This window comes from Symphalangus syndactylus, chromosome 11 (genome assembly GCF_028878055.3).
Source record: "Symphalangus syndactylus isolate Jambi chromosome 11, NHGRI_mSymSyn1-v2.1_pri, whole genome shotgun sequence".
Classification (NCBI taxonomy): domain Eukaryota; kingdom Metazoa; phylum Chordata; class Mammalia; order Primates; family Hylobatidae; genus Symphalangus; species Symphalangus syndactylus.
Window position 1 is genome coordinate 69,524,911 of NC_072433.2, and position 21,839 is coordinate 69,546,749.

Here is a 21,839-nt window from a genome sequence, read left to right on the forward strand (position 1 = left end):
CCTCTTATGGGTTCTGTCAAACAGTGGTTTAGTCACCAACACAATCACGGTATAGAAGCTCTCAAGCTCCTTTTTAGTCAACCCCTTCCTCCAGCCCTTCGCCCTGGTCGCCACGGATCAGTATTCTCTCCTTTTAAAAACACTTATTATTTGGAAATAATTATAGACACAGGAATTGCAAAAATACTACAGCACCTAGAGTCCCGTGTACCTATCACCTAGTTTCCTCCAATGGTGACATCTTACACAACTGGAGTACAAGATCAAAAAACCATGTCATGTAGTTCGAAGCAGGTTTTTCCTTTCACTTCTTCGCCTGCATTTTCTCCTTTCATTTCCAATTTAACTCTGTTGTTAGAAGGAGCAGATGCTAGTTTTCTTTCAGATGTCTGCTATTTCAGTTCGATTATCCCTGTTACTCCTACATTTTTTCTAGTCTTTATCCCCATCGTTTCGCCCCAATTTAATTTTGCTGCTAGTTTTTTTTTTTTTTTTTTCTCCTCTGGGATATGTGCCACAGATGGTACTATTGTCAATATTCGAATTCCTAACTTCTCCCTCCATCCGTAAGTTTTCAAGGGGTAGCCGTGCTTGTGCTTAATTGTAGTGTTTACAGGACTTTTTGTAGCGTAAGCATGCTGGCATGGCTCTCCAACCTCTTGGGGGATGCTAGTAACCCGCTCCCCCCATCAACGAGCCGCCTTTGTGCTCCGCGGAGGGCACCGCCTGCGTTGGATTCGAGGTGGGGGTTGGGGGGTGAGAGCTGCCCGCCAAGCGAGGGGCGGGGCCTTGGCGGGGGTGGTCGCAGGCGGCGGGGAGGGCTCGCTTCCCTCCTCTCCACCCGCTCCCAGTCCCGGGCTGGGTCCCAGCCCCGCCCCTGCCCAGAGCGCGCGGCCGATCACGTCACCGGCCTGCGCTAGGCGTCCCCCACGGCGCGGGATGGCGCAATGCGCACGCTCCGACTCGGCCGCTGGCGGACCTGACTGAAGGAGGCCACGACCACGTCTGGTTGGCCTCGGGGCGCTCTGGCTCGGCTCTTCCTCCGCCCTCGAGGCCCCCGCAGTCCCATCATTCAGCTCCGTAGGGTCACCGGCGCGGCAGTGGCCTCGCAGGGCGCTGGGTCCCTCTCCCCGGCTCTCCTCCCCCTGGCCCCGTCGCCCCGCCCTCGCCGGGCTGGGCTGCGGGGTCAGGGGCCGAGCGGACCGGGGTGAGTATTCCCCACAGCCCTTGCCGGTTGCCTCCTCCCGGCTCTGCTTCCCACACGGTCCTCGCCCCACTCCTAGGAAGGGAGGAAGGGCTTGCGCGGGTAGGCGGGAAACAGCCCAGTCCTGAACAAAAGGCGGGGGAAGCGGGTCCCCGCAGGTGAACTGCAGGCCTGTGCTGGCCGCCGCGAGCGGGGAAGGGCGAGGACACTCCCCCGGGTCCCCGTGGCGCACACGGTGTCACCAGCACTCCTGGCCCAGTACCCAAAGCACCCTCGAAGTGGATAGTAACTACTTTGTGTTTAAAATCCACATACACTGATAGCAAATCTTTGGTTGAAACAGTATTAAATTACTGGGGCTTCCAGTGGCTGAGTCCAACTTAATTTGAAGTTTCAGATAAAGTATCAGGAGGAATAACTTGATATTTAGAGCCAACAGGTTTTTTTTTTTAAACCTCCCAAAAAACCTATAAAATCAAGAATTGGCGGGGAGGGCAGGAGAATGATAAAGGAATAGTTGACTGATTTATAGAAACTTTTAGTGGTGGTAAAAAATTACAAAAGTAATTGGAAATAAGGCAAAAGGACAGCATGTTTTTTTCAGAGTCAAAATGGAGCCTGTTTAACAGGCCCACCTGAAGATGATTTAGATGTCTAGGGGACTATATTTTGTTTGGCATGATGTTATTGATTAGGGCCTAAGCTTTGTAGTTAACATCTTTTTCATTAATGGAGATGCAAATTATTTCTGAGTGGGAGAGAAAAAAATACAGTACTTCTAAAGGTTGTAGTTTTATTGCCTTGTAGGATATTAACCATTTTTCTTTTCTTTTTTTTGAGACAGAGTCTTGCTCTGTCGCCCAGGCTGGAGTGCAGTGGCATGATCTCGGCTCATTGCAACCTCTGCCTCTCAGGTTCAAGCAATTCTCCTGCCTCAGCCTCCCGAGTTGCTGGGACTACAGGTGCCCGCCACCGTGCTCAGCTAATTTTTGTAAGTTTAGTAGAGACGGGGTTTCTCCATACTGGCCAGGCTGGTCCCGAACTCCTGATCTTATGATCCGCCTGCCTCGGCCTCCCAAAGTGCTGGGATTACAGGCGTCAGCCACCGCGCCCGGCCAATATTAACCATTTTTCTGTCTAACCTATCAAACTTACCATCCTTTCTTCAGTGTTTATGCTCAGTTCCTGAAATGCTTTTGAGCACACTAAGCCATTCAGCTCGCTCCATTGTGAGTTTAATAAATCTTTGTCACAGGTTCATTTTGAGTCATATTTATAACTTTTATTATTGGACAATGGTCTCTATTCTTTAGTGGCAAAAACAAGTTTATGCTTCTCAGGATGGGAGGACATAGGCCCTGTGTTGTACTCAAATACATCTCAGGACTCCAAGTAGAATCCTTTCTCATTGCTTCCGAAGGGTTAAACAGTGACCAGAGGAAATGTTACAGAACCTTGACCAAAAAATAAATCCTGAGTATTGAGAAATTAAAATTAAAGTCTTGCAAATTGCAGAGTTTAAAACTTGTTATTGATATTTTAAATTGAAGAAATTAGTGGAAATAGTAGTTCTAAACTGCATACATTTGAATGTGGAGTGTTAAAAGATTATTTCCGCTGTCTCCTGTTTTATTTAGGATAAGGTTAACTGAGATTTTGCTACATGGTGGGCCATTCAAGTTATGTATAATGTTTTGTGACAAACTATATATGTCGATAGTAGTTCCTGATGCCTAATACATTTCTGAGAAAGGTAAAGCAGCCCTTTAGGAAAAACAAGGAGAGTAAAGCTTACAGAAGATTTCTTAAGATGGGCTTGATTTGATTATTATCTTTGAAACCTGGAAGTGTGTTTGGGACCCAGGAGGTTGTGTTTGAATCGTAAATATAATCAGGGAAACTTAAGAAAAAAAAAAGCCACGGAGATCATTTGGTGATTATCTATTGAAAACAAATGTTTTCAGGGGACAAGCAGCCTGAGTATAACAAAGCAATTAGAAAGTTGGGGAATGGAAAATAGGAGAATAAGCTGTACCTGAAGGAATCTTAATTAGGGAATGGTTGCTGAAAACTGCAGAGACAAGACTTCTCTAATGTGCTTACCTGATCACATAGGTTTATAGGATCCAGGAAGAGGGCTTAGTAATAGGAGTTTAGCTTTGAAGCTAGGGTTATTTCATATCACTGTCATGTAACATCTTTCCGAGAAAACCTTTTTAATCATCTCTTCTGAGCTCAAGAACCTACAATGGTTTCCTATTGCCAGTTGTTTTAAATGGAATCTCCTTTGGGTTTTTTAGTTTCTTTTTTTGGTTTTTTAAGAAGTGGGGTCTCTAAGTTGCCCAGGCTGGAGTGCAGTGGCTATTTAGAGGCACAATTAGAAGGCACTACACAGCCTTGACTCCTGGCTCAAGCAGCCCTCCTGCCTCAGCCTCCTGAGTAGTGAAGACTAAAGGCGAGAGCTACGTCTCCAAGCTTCCTTTGAGTTTTAAGACTGTAAACTTCCTGCACCCTGTCCCCAGATTCTCAATATCCCTCAATCTATACTCTCCATTCAGGTTCTTTACTGGTCTACCTCATTTCAATCTGTTCCAAGGTTCACTGCCACTGCCCCATCCCTTCTATTTCTTTCTTTCTATGTCCTCCTATAATTCAAGGATTAACTGAAATCTAACTCCTGTAGGGTACAGGCTCTTGTTCCAGACTTCCTTAGGTCAAATTACTACACTTAACAGCTGTGTTACCTTGGACACGTTACCCTCTCTGTCTCAATTTCCTTATCTATAAAATAAAGAAAATCCTAGTAATTTACCCCAAAAAGTTGCTCTCAGGATTTATTACCAGTTCTTAATACATAGTAATATATGCGATTTTAATTATTTTAATCCATACTAATTCTTTAAACAGTGGTTGTACAATTTATCACTGTTTTTTATTATCCATTATTCTCTGATGTTCTTTTCAATGTGAATCTTTACCTAAAAATTTGATTACTTTGAGAAGAATGTGTATTCTGAAAAATAAAAAAAAATTTTATTACAAACTATTGAAGGCAAAGACTGTATTATACTTCTTTTTGAAAGTCTCTTAAACCAAGGCTGGATGCAATGGTTCATGCCTGTGATCTCAGCACTTTGGGAGGCTGAGGCAGGCAAATTGCCTGAGCTGAGGAGTTCGAGCCCAGCCTTGGCAACATTGCAAAACCGTCTCTACAAAAAATACAAAAAATTAGCTGTGCATGGTGGTGCACACATGTGGTCCCAGCTACTCAAGAGGCTGAGGTGGGAGGATTGCTTGAGCCTGGGAGGTGGAGGTTGCAGTCAGCTGAGATGGTACCACTGCCCTCCAACCTGGGTGACATAGAGACCCCTCTCTCAAAAAAAAAAAGTCTCAAACCTCTCAGGATGATCTGGGGGCTCAGTGTAATATTTTTTTCTTTCCATCTTACTATCTAGTTTTCTTTTTCTTTTCTGTTTTTTCATTGTACTTTTGTAGCTTAGAGTTTTAAATTTAAACTCAATTTTGTTCCAAAAGTATTTGAGGTAGCTTATAAACTATATAATATATAACAACATACAAAATAAAGAGAAATCAAGATCATAAAAATACGAAGCTTGAATAGAAAGATGTGATTAGGGTGAGTTATACTGAAAATATACTGTGAATGTTGTACAGTTATTAAAGGTAGGCCACAAAGTTCCAAGCTTCATGATGGTCAAAGGAAAGAAGGAAACATATTTATTGCCCAGCAAAAACAGCTTCCTGTGTTAAAATAATTAATTGGGAGGCCATTGCCTGAGGAAGCTCCAGTGCCCTGGGTTCCTACATAAACAAACTTACACCCAACTCAGTATAAATGGTCGTATTCTAGGAAAATGAAACTTTAGCTTAACCAATCAGAAACCATCAAGTAACCTCTAACCACTGACTTTTACTGGAATGATCTAAGTTTTGACCAGTCACAGATTTTCTTGGCCTTGCTTCTGCTGTTCACTCTTCAGAAGCCTTCTAACTGTGTCCCTTTGGTGCAGCCCCGTATTGCCTGCATTCTGGAGCTGACCAATTCATTAATATGCCTAGTGTTCCATTATTGGAATGCTAAGCTTGTGGGAGTTATTTATATCCTGCTCAAGGTCATCGCCAAGGTCTGATTTTTCACACAAAAAAATGTGCAACCTCCGGCATAAATGGGTTAATCATTGTCTGCTTAAATAAACATTTTCTTGTTTTTGTTTTTTTGAGACAGTATCTTGTGTCGCCCAGGCTGGAGGGCAGTAGTGCAATTATGGCTCACTGCAGCCTCGATTTCCTGGGCTCAAGCTATCCTCCCACCTTAGCCTCCCAAGTAGCTGGGACTCCAGGCATGTACCACTATGCCAGGCTAATTTTTGTATTTTTTGTAGAGGTGGGATCTCACCATTTGCCCAGGCTGGTCTTGAATTCCTGAGCTCAGGCAATCCACCTGCCTTGTCCTCCCAAAGTGCTAGGATTACTGTGCCTGACCTCAAATAAATTCTTTAAAATTTTATTGTGCCTTAGTTTATCTTTTAGTACTTAGTAAATATTTAGTGAGTGAAATGGAGATTGTGATCGCAGATTTTAAAGGATATGCTGAGTCCCTAGAGTTAAATTCTCTAGACTTTGTTAATTCCTTACCTACTTCCCAGTATTTCTCAAAGGGAGCTCTACTGGCATTTTTACAGACAACTCTTCACTGTGTGGGATTGTCCTGCACATTGTAGGATGTTTATTTTACCTGGTCCCTCAGCACTAAATGGCAATGGCAAACTCTTAACTTCTTTTTGACAATCCAATATGATCCTATTTATTTCCAAGCAGCCCCTTGAAGAGTGGGTTCCCCATAAAGTTGGGAACCATTAGACCTTATTTGCCCATACTCTTCTCCACCTGAGCTATGCTCCATCCACTGCCGTTTGTTTTATTTTTAAACCTTGCATTCTTTTCAGACCCTGTCTTTGCAGGAGCTCCTCCATCTTTTTGGAGTGACTTTGTCTCCACCTGGTTGGCCCTTACTCAAATTTCAAAATTCATTTCTTCAAGAATTGAATTCATGTGTTCAGAACTCCAAGTTTTGGAGTCTTCCCCAGTTTTGCCAGGGAGTTTGACATTCTTTTCTGGGAGGACACTCACAGCAAGCACTAGGGTATTGTAGGTACTGAGTGAATGAATGAAAAACTTGTGGAAATAGAAGGCACATTAGTCTCATCTCTGAACAAAGACTTTTGCAAGAAGAAAAATTTAAAGGGAATGTGCCTTTCATTACAAAAATGTCCAACCATTTCCTTTTTTTATTTTCCAAAATAAAAATATGGCACTTGGTAGTATATTTTAAAGATACTTTGCTCTGTCATCTGTATTCAGACTGGCATTGATTCTGTAGCTTCTGATATTGTGTTGGTCTTTTTTTTTTTTGAGGCGGAGTCTTGCTCTGTCGCCCAAGTTGGAGTGCAATGGCACGATCTCAGCTCATTGCAACCTCTGCCTCCCAGGTTCAAGCGATTCTCCTGCCTCAGCCTCCCAAGTAGCTGGGATTACATGCGCCCGCCATCACGCCCAGCCAATTTTTTTGTATTTTTAGTAGAGATGAGGTTTCACCATGTTGGTCAGGCTGGTCTCAAACTCCTGACCTCAGATGATCCACCTTGGCCTCCCAAAATGCTGGGATTACAGGCATGAGCCACTGCTCCTTTCTGTCTCTTCTTATTTTTTGGATACTTTTGGCCAAGGATACCTCATTATCTCCTTATTTCCTAATTCCGGGATACTTGGCATATGTGCTGACTAGAGTTTGTTGTACTAGTACTACTACCCACTGTTCAAAGACAGCAAGAGAGTTTGAGCTGTGGATCAGCTCAAATTGTCATCAGTGGTGGAACAGTTTTTCTTATGTCCTAGCAGAGTTTTATTAAAAAATTATCTTTTAATAAAAGTAATGATACTGGTATCAGAAAGATTGGATGTCATATAGATCGGTGGTTTTTTGTTGTTGTTGTAGTTGTTTGTTTGTTTTAGAGACAGGATCTTGCTGTCTTCCAGGCTAAAGGGCAGTGTCACGGTCATAGCTCACTGCAACCTTGAATTCCTAGCCTCAAGTGATCCTCCTACCTCGGCCTTGCAAAGTATACATCAGTTTGTGTAAGAAAAGGTTCAAGAAGTGAATAGGCCTGAAAGTTGAAGAAAGGTACTATAAATGAGAAGAGATATATAGAATAAGTCCATTCAAATTTTTGAATTTTTCTTTTTTTTTTAAGATGGAGTCTCACTTTGTCACCCAGGCTGGAGTGCAGTGGCGCAATCTTAGCTCACTGCAACCTTCGCCTCCTGGGTTTAAGCAATTCTCCTGCCTCAGCCTCTGGAGTAGCTGGGACTACAGGTGCACACCACTGCATCTGGCTAATTTTTGTATTTTTAGTAGAGGGGATTTCGCCACGTTAGCCAGGCTGGTCTTGAACTCCTGACCTCAGGTGATTCTCCTGTCTCAGCCTCCCAAAGTGCTGGGATTACAGGCATGAGCCACTGTGCCTGGTCCGAATTTTTCTTTTATTCATTTACAACTTAAAAAAAAAAGTTTACTGGCTGGGCGCGGTGGCTCACACCTGTAATCCCAGCACTTCGGGAGGCCGAGATGGGCGGATCACGAGGTCAGGAGATCAAGACCATCCTGGCTAACAGGGAGAAACCCCATCTCTACTAAAAAGTACAAAAAATTAGCCGGGCCTGGTTCGGGCCCTTGTAGTCCCAGCTACTCGGGAGGCTGAGGCAGGAGAATGGCGTGAACCTGGGAGGTGAAGCTTGCAGTGAGCCGAGATAGCACCACTGCACTCCAGCCTGGGCGACAGAGCGAGACTCTGTCTCAAAAAAAAAAAAAAAAAAAAAATGTTTACTGTTTGCCTATCTGTTATAGATGCTAAGATACAAAGCGTAAATCAAATCCCCAGACATTGCAGACATTGCTCTATCATCTGGCATTCGTTGCAGTGGGTGAAGATGGCAGAGGCTACCCTGATTTTTGTTAATTGTAGGTAAACCTTTTTTTTTTTTTTGGCCTGCATCTTTTTCTTTCTAGTCTTTAAATTAAGATATTCCTGTAGGCTATGTTTAGGCATAAGTTTCTTTCCAGCAGCTTTGTTTTTTTTAGAAACATGGTGAATTCTTTCAATTTATAGGTAAATATTTTAAATCTTTTTTTTTTTCCATCTTAGAACAGTTTTTCAGTTGTACGTTTGCTTATGATTGTAGTTCAGAAATTCCAGTTATTTGTAGGTTGGACCTGTGTTCTTTGTCCTTCCATCAAACAATATGCATTGTTTTCATCATGGTCTTTTTTCTTTTGTGTGTTTGGAGAGGATCTTATGTGCTTATACACTGAAACACGAATGTGATTTTTTTCCAGCTTTTATACGTCTCTCTGTTGCCTTGAATGTAGAATTTATATATCTACTGTTACATGTTTGAATTTCCTTCCAGTTTTTTCTTTTTTTTTTTTTTTTTGAGACGGAGTCTCGCTCTGTCGCCCAGGCTGGAGTGCAGTGGCACGATCTCGGCTCATTGCAAGCTCCGCCTCCCGGGTTCACGCCATTCTCCTGCCTCAGCCTCTCCGAGTAGCTGGGACTACAGGCGCCCGCCACCACGCCCGGCTAATTTTTTGTATTTTTAGTAGAGACAGGGTTTCACCGTGGTCTCGATCTCCTGACCTCGTGATCCGCCCGCCTCGGCCTCCCAAAGTGCTGGGATTACAAGCGTGAGCCACCGCGCCCGGCCTTCCTTCCAGTTTTTTCTTATCCAGTTTCCTTTTTAATCTCAGCTGTTTTTCCTTCCTCATCTCTTGCTTTTAGAGGTCTTTCCCTTTCTCTTTGTCTTTTTAAAATTGGGAACATAGAGTAGATAATTCCTCAGTTTGATTTCCATATTCCTAGTGTAAGTCCATTACAGGAGCAAGCTTTCCCTCTTCCTGTTTATGGTAGTTCCCCTCTTTTCTTATGCAAGAGCTTCTTAAAGGTCTTGTGTTGTTATTAATGTTTTTGGTTTACTTACCTTGACAAAAGAGGGGCATGTTGACTGGTCAGAGTGACCAAGCGTTCCTTCCTCTCTCTTACTACACTTAGAAGCTGGAGGAATCTTCCTCTTTATGTTAGCTTGGAAAGCAGATGAATGGGTACAACCAAATTTATGAAGGATAGATCATTTTCTTTACTTAGGAGAGGTCTTCCTTTCCTAGTGTTGAATCTTTCGGTCCTGTAACTATAATGAGAGGAGTGTTTTTGTGTGATTTGAAATAATTTATAGTTTTTTTTTTTTTTTTAGTTTTTTGGGGTGTTAGTGGTGAGACTGTACTATTCTGAGAGCTCATTCTGTTCCTGCAGCTACCTGTCGCTCGCTGCACAATACTCAGTGCACCTCAGAGCTTTACCTTCCACATCTGGCCATGCACACTGCACTACTGGGAGAGAACTGCCTTGAAAGAGAATTACCAGTGGTGCTAGAAACCAGGAGGGGTGGGGCAACTCAGGATCTGTTTCTCTGAAGGGAATGGGAGAGGGTGAAATGACTCTCTTCCCCCTGACCTAGTGATAGAGAGGTCAGAGCAAGCCTCAGCTACCAACAGAGATTCCTCATTTCCAGGCCAGGTACAGTGTTGCCTCTCATTTAAACTTTGATTTGGAATATGTATTCCAATGGGAAGGCAAGGAGGGAGAATTGAGCCCTGCTAGTCATCTGTTGTCAGGACTGATCCGACTTCTCTTCTGATGTGTCTCTGTGCTATTTTATTGGCTCGCCCAGGGCCATGCCTTCTGTGTCCCACCCAGGCTGCCAAATGTCTTGAAATCCAGGTCTTTTACCAGCCCTGTCAAAATGATTCATCTTTCGTCTAGGGATCATGCTAATCTTTTAGCATGATTCCCTTTGAAAGTATCCCAGGTGCTAATTAAAAGTAATTATTTTGGGTCTTCAGAATCAGGTTATTTTTCTGGCCAAGGCCTAGGATTCTGCATTTGAATTTGCACTGTGGGTGCTTCCTTGCTGTCTAAAATTTGAGGACCACTGCCTAAGGACCTTGCTAGGTAAATGATTAAATTAATCTAAATCAATTCAAGCCAAATTGCCATAAAAGTAGTGGGTTGATGTTTAACTCTCCTAGCTGATACTGCATGTTTTTTAAAAAAGAGCCTACACTTAGAGTTATAAATAATGTGGAATTGTTGCTAGGAGGGACAAATATTCAGGAAATTGCTTACTTTATTAGTCAAAAATGATTTTTAATGTTTAAATGTATGCATAGCATGTTCTGTGGTAATCACGTTTTTGTAAATGATCTTAAGTTCCGGGAAATTTAGTTATATTTCTTACAGTGTTTTAGTCCTATTATGACTTTGATATACATTGATTTATAGATTCATCAAATCAACGTCTCCAACTAAAACAATAACAAAGAATTAGTTCCACACACATTAGATTAAAAATCACATTAAACAATATGGAGAGTGGTAGTGAAAAAATTGTTTTCAATTAAAAAGGATCATTTAAACAATGATTATATACAGTGTTAGAATTCGCTAAGGCTGCTGTTCTGGAAAGATATATTTGAACAGCAGCAGAATAAGCTTATTCTATGTTTCTAGTCTAAGGGCTAACTTATAGTTTGGAAAGACTACCCTCACTTGGCAGGGAAAATTATTCTATTTTTCCAATCTTTAGTCTCTGCTAAAGCAGTTAGAAAAAGGTTTTGATTGAATGTTACAAAACAAAAACAAAAACAAAACAACACAACTCTTCAGCCAGAGTAAGACTCAAGCAAAATGGATGTATTAACAGCTTATGCCAGGCATGGTGGCTCACACCTATAATCCTAGTACTTTGGGAGGCTGAGGTGGGTGGATTGCCTGAGCTCAGGAGTTCGAAACCAGCCTGGGCAACACAGTGAAACCCCATCTCTACTAAAATACAAAAATTCAGCCTGGTGTGGTGGTGTGCACCTGTAGTCCCAGCTACTTGGGAGGCTGAGTCAGGAGAATCGCTTGAACTCGAGAGGCGGAGGTTGCAGTGAACCGAGATCATGCCACTGCCTGGGCGATTCCATCTCCAAAAAACAAAACAAAACAAAACAACTTATACTTTATGACACGAGGAGCGCTGACTCATTTCTAACCTACTTACAACTAGAAATGAGAGATTCATTGTTTAGGATGAGATGAGAATTGAAATTCATCTTTTTACTGAGAGTTCACTTGAGTGACTGTTGTCACCTGTAGTCTGAATTTAGTTTAAGATAAGTCTGGGCCGGGCGCGGTGGCTCACGCCTGTAATCCCAGCACTTTGAGAGGCCGAGGCGGGCGGATCACAAGGTCAGGAGATCGAGACCATCCTGGCTAACACAGTGAAACCCCGTCTCTACTAAAAATACAAAAAATTAGCCGGGCGAGGTGGCGGGCGCCTGTACTCCCAGCTACTCGGGAGGCTGAGGCAGGAGAATGGCGTGAACCCCGGGGGGTGGAGCCTGCAGTGAGCTGAGATCGTGCCACTGCACTCCAGCCCGGGCAACAGCGAGACTCTGTCTCAAAAAAAAAAAAAAAAAAAAAAAAAGATAAGTCTGGAAACATAGGCGGTTCACATATCTAAGATTTTTTCATTTGCAAAATAAGGATTATTCTTGCCATTATTGCTTAATAAGCCACAGTTGTGGTTATTTCCATTTTTAGCCATGTTTTCATCCATCTCATTATAGGAAGTTCTGAGATTCAAATTTCTGCCTCTACTAGTTTATGAATTTGGTAGAGGACCAGAAAGTATTATAACTTGAAAACTACGTATAAAAATGTTGATTGAATTATATTTACATTTTTGAGTTGAAATATTCTTGCTTGAGCAAAAAAATAATAATTATTCCATGATATTTCATTATGGTACATTATGATGAATCGAGTTGAGATGGATATCTTTTTAATATACTATACTTCCTAATTTTGTAATCAAGCTATAAGTGTTTGTATTATTGTATGTAGCACCCTTCAGCAAAGCCTAGTCTTTAGATAATTTTAAAAGTATTCAACCAAATATCAATTAGTGTTTTGATGTTCAGTCATCTTGCTTGTAGCACAGTGGTGTTAATTAGATAAACTATGGCTATTGAATGAAATTTTATGTTTAAATATTTTCAATACTTCAGTAAACCTCAAGTAACTGGAGGGCTTAGGCTACTTTGTTCAGTTTTGTTACTAAGTAAGAGTTTGTTGGAGTTTTAAAAATATTACTAAGTATATTAGTGTTCTTTATGAATGAAAGTTAATTCTTCTTTGATTTAGTATCTTTCAGTATATGTCAGGATCATCATACAGTTGGAAAAATTTCCTCTGGCTACACCATATCAGTCTTTTCTTGCTAGTGTAGTTTTGCATTCCCTCTGATTGATGAAATGGGTTCTGTTACCATCTATGTAATGTTGATATAGAATCGGTATTTCCAGCCCAGATTTCTCTTTCCTTCTGAGTTCAAGGCACACCTCAGAATGCCTGCTAGACCCCTTTACTTGGACATTCCACATTCAAGCTCAATATGGCCAAAGTAAACCCATCTCTCTTCCCAAACCTGCTCTTCCTTCAGAGACCTCTGTCTTACTCAATTGCACCACCACCTAAAGGCAGAAAGCTTGGAATCTTTTCTCTCCCCTGTCCCTCACCAATCTTTTCAGTTGTATTGTCCATACCTAGTTCAACAGCAGTTTATTTTTCTTAGAGAGACTCACTTTTATTGAGTCTTTCCAAGGCATTTGGTTATGGAAATAACAGTTGTCTTTTTTACTATTTTTTTTGAGAGGGAGTGTCGCTCTGTCTCCCAGGCTAGAGTGCAGTGGCGCAATCTCGGCTCACTGCAAGCTCCGCCGACCGGGTTCCTGCCATTCTCCTGCCTCAGCCTCTCGAGTAGCTGGGACTACAGGCGCCCACCACCACACTTGGCTAATTTTTTGTATTTTTTAGTAGAGATGGGGTTTCACTGTGTTAGCCAGGTTGGTCTCGATCTCCTGACCTTGTGATCCGCCTGCCTCGGCCTCCCAAAGTGCTGGATTACAGGCTTGAGCCACCGCGCCTGGCCACACCTGGCTAATTTTTTGTATTTTTAGTAGAGACGGGGTTTCACGGTGTTAGCCAGGATGGTCTAGATCTCCTGACCTCGTAATCCGCCTGCCTCAGCCTCCCAAAGTGCTGGGTGAGCCACCACGCCCGGCTCTCTTTTTTACTTTTATGTTTTGGTTTGTTTAACATTTAATTACAGTATATATTTATGATAGGAGAATAAGGTTTGTGAACACACAGTTAACTGATGGGAGCAGAGGCGCTTCATGATCAGCATGCTGTAGACATGAGTCAGTGTCGATTAATCTGGCAAGTTGGTTAGATGGAGGTTGGATAAGAGAGTTTCTACTGTAATTATTTGTGTTTTTTATCTCCCTTTGTTAGAATATGAGCTCTTACAAGGCAAGGACTATATATTTTTTCATTTTTGTATACCTAACCTTTACTTATGCATGGTGCCTGCTACTTAATAGATATTCACTATGTATTTGTTGGATGAATGAACAAACTCTTACATAGATTATACTAAATTTGAATAATCAGAAATGACACTGGTTTAGGAATTATCTAGTATAGACAGATCATTGGCCTTGGAGCCAAACAGGGTTTTCAAATCCTTGCAGTTTATATGATTTTAATTCAATTGAACAAAGGCATCTAGAGTGTTTACTATGCTAAGCACCAAAGATATAGAAACAGGAATGTAAAAACAAAAACAAGCTGGGCCCTGTGGCTCATGCCTGTAATCTCAGCACTCTGGGAAGCTGAGGCTGGTGGATCGCTTGAGGTCAGGAGTTTAGGACCAGCCTGCCAACATGGTGAAACTCTGTCTTTACTAAGAATACAAAAATTAGCCAGCGTGGTGGCATGCAACTGTAATCCCAGCTCCTCGAGAGGCTGAGGTGGGACAATCACTTGAACCTGGGAGGTGAAGGTTGCAGTGAGCCGGGATCATGCCATTGCACTCCAGCCTGGATGACAGAGCGAGTCTTCATCTCAAAAACAACAATAACAACAACAACAACAACAACAAAACAACAACAAAAAATGAGGATAGGTGAGAAAGATAGAAAAAATAAAAACAGTTTTTTATTTTTTTTGAGATGGAGTCTCTGTCGCCCAGGCTGGAGTAGAGTGGCATGATCGTAGCTAACTGCAGTCTTGAACTCCTGGTCTCAAGTGATCCTCCTTTCTCAGCCTCCTGAGTAGATGAGACGACAGGTGCACACCACTATGTCTGGCTAACTGTTTTTTAGTTTGTATATAGACAGAGTCTTGTTGTGTTGACCAGGCTGGTCTCGAACTCCTGGGTTCGAGCTGTCCTCCTGCTTTGGCCTCCCAAATTGCTGGGATTACAGGTGTGAGCCACCACACCTGTCCAAAACCATTTTTTAGTGGCCTTGAGGCCATTCTACATCCCAAATTTTGGTTTATTGACAGAAATAAATCAATTAGCAGAATTCCTTTCAATATAATTCTAAAGTTGATGCTAATACTTAGTTTTTATGTTGCAGTTATCATTTAACATGGAAGAAGATGAGTTCATTGGAGAAAAAACATTCCAACGTTATTGTGCAGAATTCATTAAACATTCACAACAGATAGGTGATAGTTGGGAATGGAGACCATCAAAGGTAAGAATGGAAATGTTTGTTTTCTATCTCAAAAGAGAATTTTTTGTTTTGTTTTGTTTTGGTTTGTTGACAGGTAAAACCTCCATAATTGAAATTAAGGTATGAAAACTGGTTTGATTTAGTAAAAGTCTTAAATTGAAGGATGTCTTACAACAGATATCCATTTTCTTACTTCAACTATATATATTCATTATTATCAGGCTAATGAAGTATTATTTTGAAAAGTCCTTACGTAACCTGCTTAATTTAATAGATAAAAGTTAGCATATTAATTATCTGAATGTAAACAGATGTTTCTGTGGTGCTTCAAATAATCAATCCTAAGTTAATATTCTTAGGAAACTACTTTCGTCTAGAGAGTAGAAAGATAATCTTGAAACCAAACCATAAACAATCACAAATTCTGAAATATTGAGGACTGTATTAATTGGGAATTTCCTATTAATATAAACATATTTCAAAATATTTTTTCTTTTTTGAGGCAATCTCACTCTGTCCCCCAGGCTGGAGTGCAGTGGCATGATCTTGGCTCACTGCAACCTCTGCCTTAGGGGTTCAAGTGATTCTTGTGCCTCAGCCTCCCTAGTAGCTGGGACTACAGATGTGCACCACCACACCTGGCTAAATTTTTTGTATTTTTAGTAGAGATGGGGTTTTGCCATGTTGGCCAGGGTGGTCTCGAACTCCTGGCCTCAAGTGATCCACCTGCCTCAGCCTCCCAAAGTCCTGGGATTATAGGCTTGAGCCACCATGCCCAGCCCAAATTTTTTTTGTCTTTTTGAAATGGATTCTTATTCTGTTCTGGAGTACAGTGGCGCAATCTCGGCTCACTGCAATCTCCACCTCCTGGGTTCAAGCGATTCTTGTGCCTCAGCCTCCCGAGTAGCTGGGACTATAGGCACACGCCACTGTACCTGGCTAATTTTTGTATTTTGAGTAGAGATGGGGTTTCACCATGTTGACCTGGCTGGTCTTGAACTCCTGACCTCAAGTGATCTGCCCGCCTCCACCTCCCAACGTGCTGGGATTACAGGTGTGAACCACCACGCCTGGCCCAAAGTATTTTTTTCTTTTGGTTCGATTCAGTAATAATAATGTAAAAGGCCTATGTCCTTATTTCCACACTTACGGTTAGTTCTCTGTCAAAAACTTTTTTTGTTTTGTTTTGTTTTCTTTTGTTTTGAGACAGAGTCTCGCTTTGTCACCCAGGCTGGAGTGCAGTGGCACAATCTTGGCTCACTGCAGTCTCTGCCTCCTGGTTCAAGCAATTCTCATGCCTCAGCCTCCCAAGTAGTAGCTGGGATTTTAGGTGTCCATCACCATGCCTGGCTAATTTTTGTATTTTTAGTAGAGACGAGGTTTGGCCATGTTGGCCAGGCTGGTCTTGAACTCCTGACCTCAAGCCACCCTGCCTCAGCCTCCCAAAGAGCTGGGATTACAAGCATGAGCCACCACACTTGGCCTCTGTCAAAAGCTTTTTAAAGAGTTCCTTGAAATCCCTTCCTTAGAGAATAGGTAAATTTTCTCTATTTAACATTTTACCCGGTTCCTGAAAAGTGATGAATCCTGATTCTCTGCTGGTTGGGTATGTTTCTTGTATACACTCTGAGGAATGAACAGTTTGGGTTGGATTTCCTGTGATTCAGAACTGGGCCTGGGAGGCGTAGGTTTTGATCAGGTCCAGAGTGTCACTAGGGAAACAAGCCATGATTTCCTCTTGGGTCATGTGTAGGCTGAACTTTGACAGGGTGGCTTATGCATAGTTCAGAGGGAGAGTCAATCTTTTGTGGTAGAGTCCAGTCCCACTTTCTAAGTAGTGATTAGACAGTTGATCAGCCCTGAGGAAGTCTCCCTCTCCAGGATGATGTGACTGTGCTAGCACCTTTCGTTGGTTTTGTTCTTGGGTATATTTTATAGTTTTGTTTGCTATTATGTTTCAATTTTTTTTTTTTTTTTGAGACGAGTCTTGCTCTGTCGCCCAGGCTGGAGTGCAGTGGCACGATCTCAGCTCACTGCAAGCTCCGCCTCTCGGGTTCAGCCATTCTCCCACTTCAGCCTCTCCGAGTAGCTGGGACTACAGGCGCCCGCCACCACACCCGGCTAATTTTTTAAAATATTTTTAGTAGAGATGGGGTTTCACCGTGGTCTCGATCTCCTGACCTCGTGATCCGCCCGCCTCGGCCTCCCAAAGTGCTGGGATCACAAGCGTGAGCCACCGATCCCAGCCTGTTTCAATTTTTATTCATCTTATTTTTTCCATGATTATTGCTGAGATGAAACAACTGTAATTTTGTATATTAATTTTGTAACCATTCGGTCACCTTACTGAATTTCCTTATTTGTTTTCATGGCTTTTCAGTGGTTTCTCTTGGGTCTTCTAGGAATGAGGTCATCTGCAAACTAAGAGGTTTATTTTTTATTGTTTTTTAAATTGACTTCTTTGTGATAGTTCTATTATTGTATGCATTGACCAGAAAAATGTTAAGTGATGATGATAAGAAATCTTACCTTGAACCTGATTTAATATTAATGCTTTTGTTATAAAATGATGAAATAAAATATTGGTTGTTTATTCATTAAATGAGTATAGGTTTCTGACCCCTTTTGACCTGTAATAATTTGTGTGATTATTCCTTGGGGACTTTGCCTTTTCACCAGATTTTTTTTTTGTTTTAAGAAATTTTTCTTTATCTTAAGCTGGAGGCAAGATGATAAAAATTCCTGTTACCATTCCATTACCTGGCAGAATGTGGGAGGGGAAGGCTAGGGAAGGAGCTGGGACTGTGTATGCATCTGTGTTTGAAGGGTGAGGAGGCTGGGGCTGAGAAGGATCTTCAGTAGGGAAATTCTATCTGTCAGAAGCTTCTCCACTGAAGTTGTAAACTAATGCCTCAAGAACCAGTTTTCAGGATTTGTTTCTATTATTGACCTTTCTCTAAAAAGGGATGCCTAAGTCTAGCCTTCGGTTGGCTGCCACTGGTTGCTTAGGTAGGAAAATTCCTTACCTTTTGGAGTGGAAGTTACACCCACTGCAATGATGAGCACTGAGATAGTATTGAAACATTACAATGAATGGGTCAAGCTTCCAGGGACAGAACAATAGGAAGACTGAGTCTGGAAATCTGTGGCTGACCAGAGTGCCTGGCCTATTGCTAGGCTGGAAACAGGATTCCAAGTGTTACCAGATCTTTTGATATTTTGAGAAAGGTTAAACATTCAGATTTGGGTGGAGAGACCTCTGGATTTTTAGATGTTGGCAACTAATTAAAAAAGATTATTTTTCCAACAGTGAGGACCAAACCAAACATATCAGTGATGCCCAATGGGATGGTGATTTTATGACCTCTGGGATTGGGTGTCTGTCTGGTATGACTGTGGTTTCTCTTCCAGCCCTGCCTCAGCACATGCTATTGAACTGAATTAGTGAAAGGGGCTCTAGGCAAAGCAGATTCCTGTGTTCTCAATTTGGGCATATTAGTATTTTTGCCACCTAATTTCTGCAATCCTGTGCCATTTTTCTAAAGGGAATTGTGAATCAATTGCTTGGTTATATCCTCAAACCTTTTATTGTATTATGTAGTATCTCAAATCTTTTTCTGGTACTGTTTGGAGACAGTATTCTTATACTATTGTTTTGCTTTTCAGGCCTCAGAAATTTTTTTTTTTTTTTAATTGTTGTATTGATGTATAATTGGCATACAATAAACTGCATATATTTAAAGTGTACAGTTTATTAAGTTTTGACATATCTATAGACCTGTGAACCTTTACTAAAATCAAGAGTGAACATATTCATCACCCAGTAAAGTTTCCTCATACTCCTGCTTTCCAATGCCTCCCTCTGCCCCTTTTTGCTCCTGAAACTTATTCTTAAAAAAAGTCTGTTTACTTTGGGAGGGCAAGGCAGGTTGATTACCTGAGGTCAGGAGTTCGAGATCAGCCTGTCTAACATGGTGAAACCCTTTCTCTACTAAAAATACAAAAAATTAGCCGGGTGTGGTGGTACATGCCTAAAATCCCAGCTACTTGGGAGGCTAGGGCATGAGAGTCGCTTGAACCTGGGAGATGGAGGTTGCAGTGAGCCAAGATCATACCATTGCACTCCAGCCTGGCCAACAAGAGCGAAACTCTGTCTCAAAAAAAAAAAAAAAAATCTTATCTATACCTATGTATAGGGCTCCTTTATTTTATTTTATGTTTTTAGAGACAGGGTCTCTGTCACCCAGGTTGGCATGATCATAGGTCCCTGCAGCCTCAACCTCCCCAGCTCAGGTAATCCTCCCACCTCAGCCTCCTGAGTAGCTGGGACCACAAATGTGCACCACCATACCTGGCTAATTTTTTTTTTCAGTCGAGACAGGGTCTCACTCTGTTGTCCAGACTGGAGTGCAATGGCATAATCATGGCTCACTGCAGCCTTGATCTCCCGGGCTTAAGTGATCCTTCCACCTCAGCTCCCTAAGTAGCTGGGCCATAGACACATGCTGCCACACCCAGCTAATTTTTTAATTTTTGTAGAGGTGGGGTCTCACTATGTTGCCCAGGCTGGTCTTGAACTCCTGGGCTCAAGCAGTCCTCCTACCTTGGCCTCTGAAAGTGTTGGGATTACAGGTGTGAGCCACCGTGCCTGGCCAAGGCTACTTTAAAGAGTATATATTGTCCCTTATACCTTTGGGTTTTATGGTCACTCATACAATCACTTTGGCACCATCCATTTTATTTTTATTTTATTTATTTTTAAAATTAAATTAAATTAATTTTTTTTTTTTTTTGAGACGAAGTCTCACTCTGTCGCCCAGGCTGGAGTGCGGTGGTGCGTTCCTGGCTCGCTGCAACCTCTGCCTCCCAGGTTCAAGCAATTCTCTTGCCTCAGCCTCCCGAGTAGCTGGGATTACAGGCATGCGCCACCAGGCCCAGCTAATTCTATTTTATTTTTAGTAGAGACAGAGTTTCACCATGTTGGCCAGGCTGGTTTTGAACACCTAACCTTAACTGATCTACCCGCCTTGGCCTCCCAAAGTGCCAGGATTACAGGTGTGAGCCACCGAGCCTGGCTCATTTTAATTTTTTTGAATTTGAACAGAATCCTGACAATATTTAGAGAATTGATATAATTTATCTTTGTAGAAAGGTGTAAAACATTACTTTTCAGGCAAAGTTGATGAGGAAAGCAGTGCAAATTAATGAAACATAAATTATTAAAAAGCTTAAAGTAGGCAAAATATTTTTAATTTTTATATCTGGAGCTATGCAGAATAAGAATACTTTAAATCAATATTTTTCAGTGAGGGTGGAATGCTATTGGCATCTAGGCAGGATAATTCTTGTTCCTCTACCTCTAACCTTTCCAAAATCCTCAGGAAGGTGGTACACTTGTTACACCCATTGTTTATCATGATGGTCTGTCAGATATTAAAGATAGCGGTTAAGAGCATGGGCTTCACAGTCAGACAGATCCAGGTTCAAATACCTTCTTTACCATTTACTAACTAGATTTTGGACATATTGCTTAATGTCTCCAAACTCTATTTTATCTGTAAAGTAGGAGTAACAATAATACTTACTTTATATGGTTGTTGTATAGATTAAATGCTATTTTGCATTCAAAGAGTTTAGCCTGTGGTGAAAAAGTGGAGGGTAGGGGAGCAGAAGGGAGGGCTTCAAGTGCAGAGATTGTGGATCCAAATGCAATTCTGAGTTCCTTACTCTCTGCTTATATAAATTGTTTAGAAGTAAGCATATTAAGCTAATAAGCTTTAATTAAAGCCTCTTTTTTACTTAATTTTGGATAATCAGTTTTACCCTTGATATCTTTATAGTCACAGCAGTTTTTAAGATTCTCTCTTACCGTAGCCTTCTTAGTTTGCAGAGCTAGTTCTTTTTATATTAGGAAAAATGTCGGGAGCAAATATGTGAATTATTAATGTTCTCCTAGGGTCACGCTATAACCACATGGTCGGTGCATGTTTGTCATGGTGGATCATAAAAATACATCTACAAGCAAAGGTGTTAGAGTTGTTTTAGTTCATCAAGCCTGACATTGCATAAATGACTCCCTAACATTCTTTGAACAGAGGTGCCAAGAATCCCAGGTGGTTCCCCTGCTTTTGTGCCTTCATGGATTCCTAGATCTGCTTTCTGTTCTAGAGAGCTGAAAAACATTGTATAATCTCGAATTTCACTTTGTTTTTGAGATGCAACCTTTGAGGATATTTTTCAGAAATTTCGTGTGTGTGTGTGTGTGTGTGTGTATGTGTTTTGAGACAGTCTCACTCTGTCATCTAGGCTGGAGTGCAGTGGCATGCTCTCGACTCACTGCAACCTCTGGCTCCCAGGTTCAAGTGATTCTCATGCCTCGGCCTCCCCGGTAGCTGGGACTACAGGCCTGCACCACCGTGCCCAGCTAACTTTTGCATTATTATTATTTTTTTTGGTAGAGACGGGGTTTTGCCATGTTGGCCAGGCTGGTCTTGAACTCTTGACCTCAAGCAATCCACCCATCTCAGCCTCCCAAAGTGTTGGGATTACAGGCGTGAGCCACCATGCCCAGCGTGAGTTTTTAATGTTCTTTACCTTCACAACTGAAAACAGTAGAGAACTTTAAGTCTAATATATCAATTGAGGCAAAAGATTTGCCTCTTGTGTGCTACCTTATGATTTCTCACTTTGTATTCCCTTTGAGCCCTATACTTCTTAAGTGTCATCACTTTCATTTCCTGTTTTCTACTCATTAAAAAAAGGGAAGATGTGCTGAAGTATTCACATAATTATATAAACACTAAAGTACAGATAAAAATGGTGGTAAATGAGGTAAAAATGATCTGCTGGCAGGCAATGCCACCCTGTAGAAGCTCAGAATGTCCTGTCATCAGCTGATGAAGAAATGTCCTAATTTGGCAAAGATAGCAATTT

At 41.7% G+C, this 21,839-nt stretch overlaps 1 protein-coding gene across 14 annotated transcripts in view; it reads left to right on the plus strand.

Annotated features, from left to right (window-relative positions):
- The first annotated feature begins 890 nt into the window (after nt 1–890).
- The window catches only part of ATG10 (autophagy related 10), a 299,098-nt gene continuing 278,149 nt past the window's right edge, over nt 891–21,839 (plus strand). For 10 of the 14 annotated variants that reach the window (XR_008649375.2, XR_008649374.2, XR_010114443.1 and 7 more), the window contains exons 1-3: nt 937–1,207; nt 2,049–2,195; nt 14,808–14,927. Coding sequence is in view for 11 of the 14 variants with exons in the window: in XM_055233296.2 (XP_055089271.1) it covers nt 2,085–2,195; nt 14,808–14,927 (231 nt within the window). In the remaining 3 variants the exon portion in view is untranslated. Of the gene's footprint in view, nt 1,208–2,048; nt 2,196–10,193; nt 10,288–14,807; nt 14,928–21,839 lie in introns of those variants that run through there. The other 4 variants (XM_055233288.2, XM_055233287.2, XM_055233293.2 and 1 more) reach the window with 3 other exon arrangements.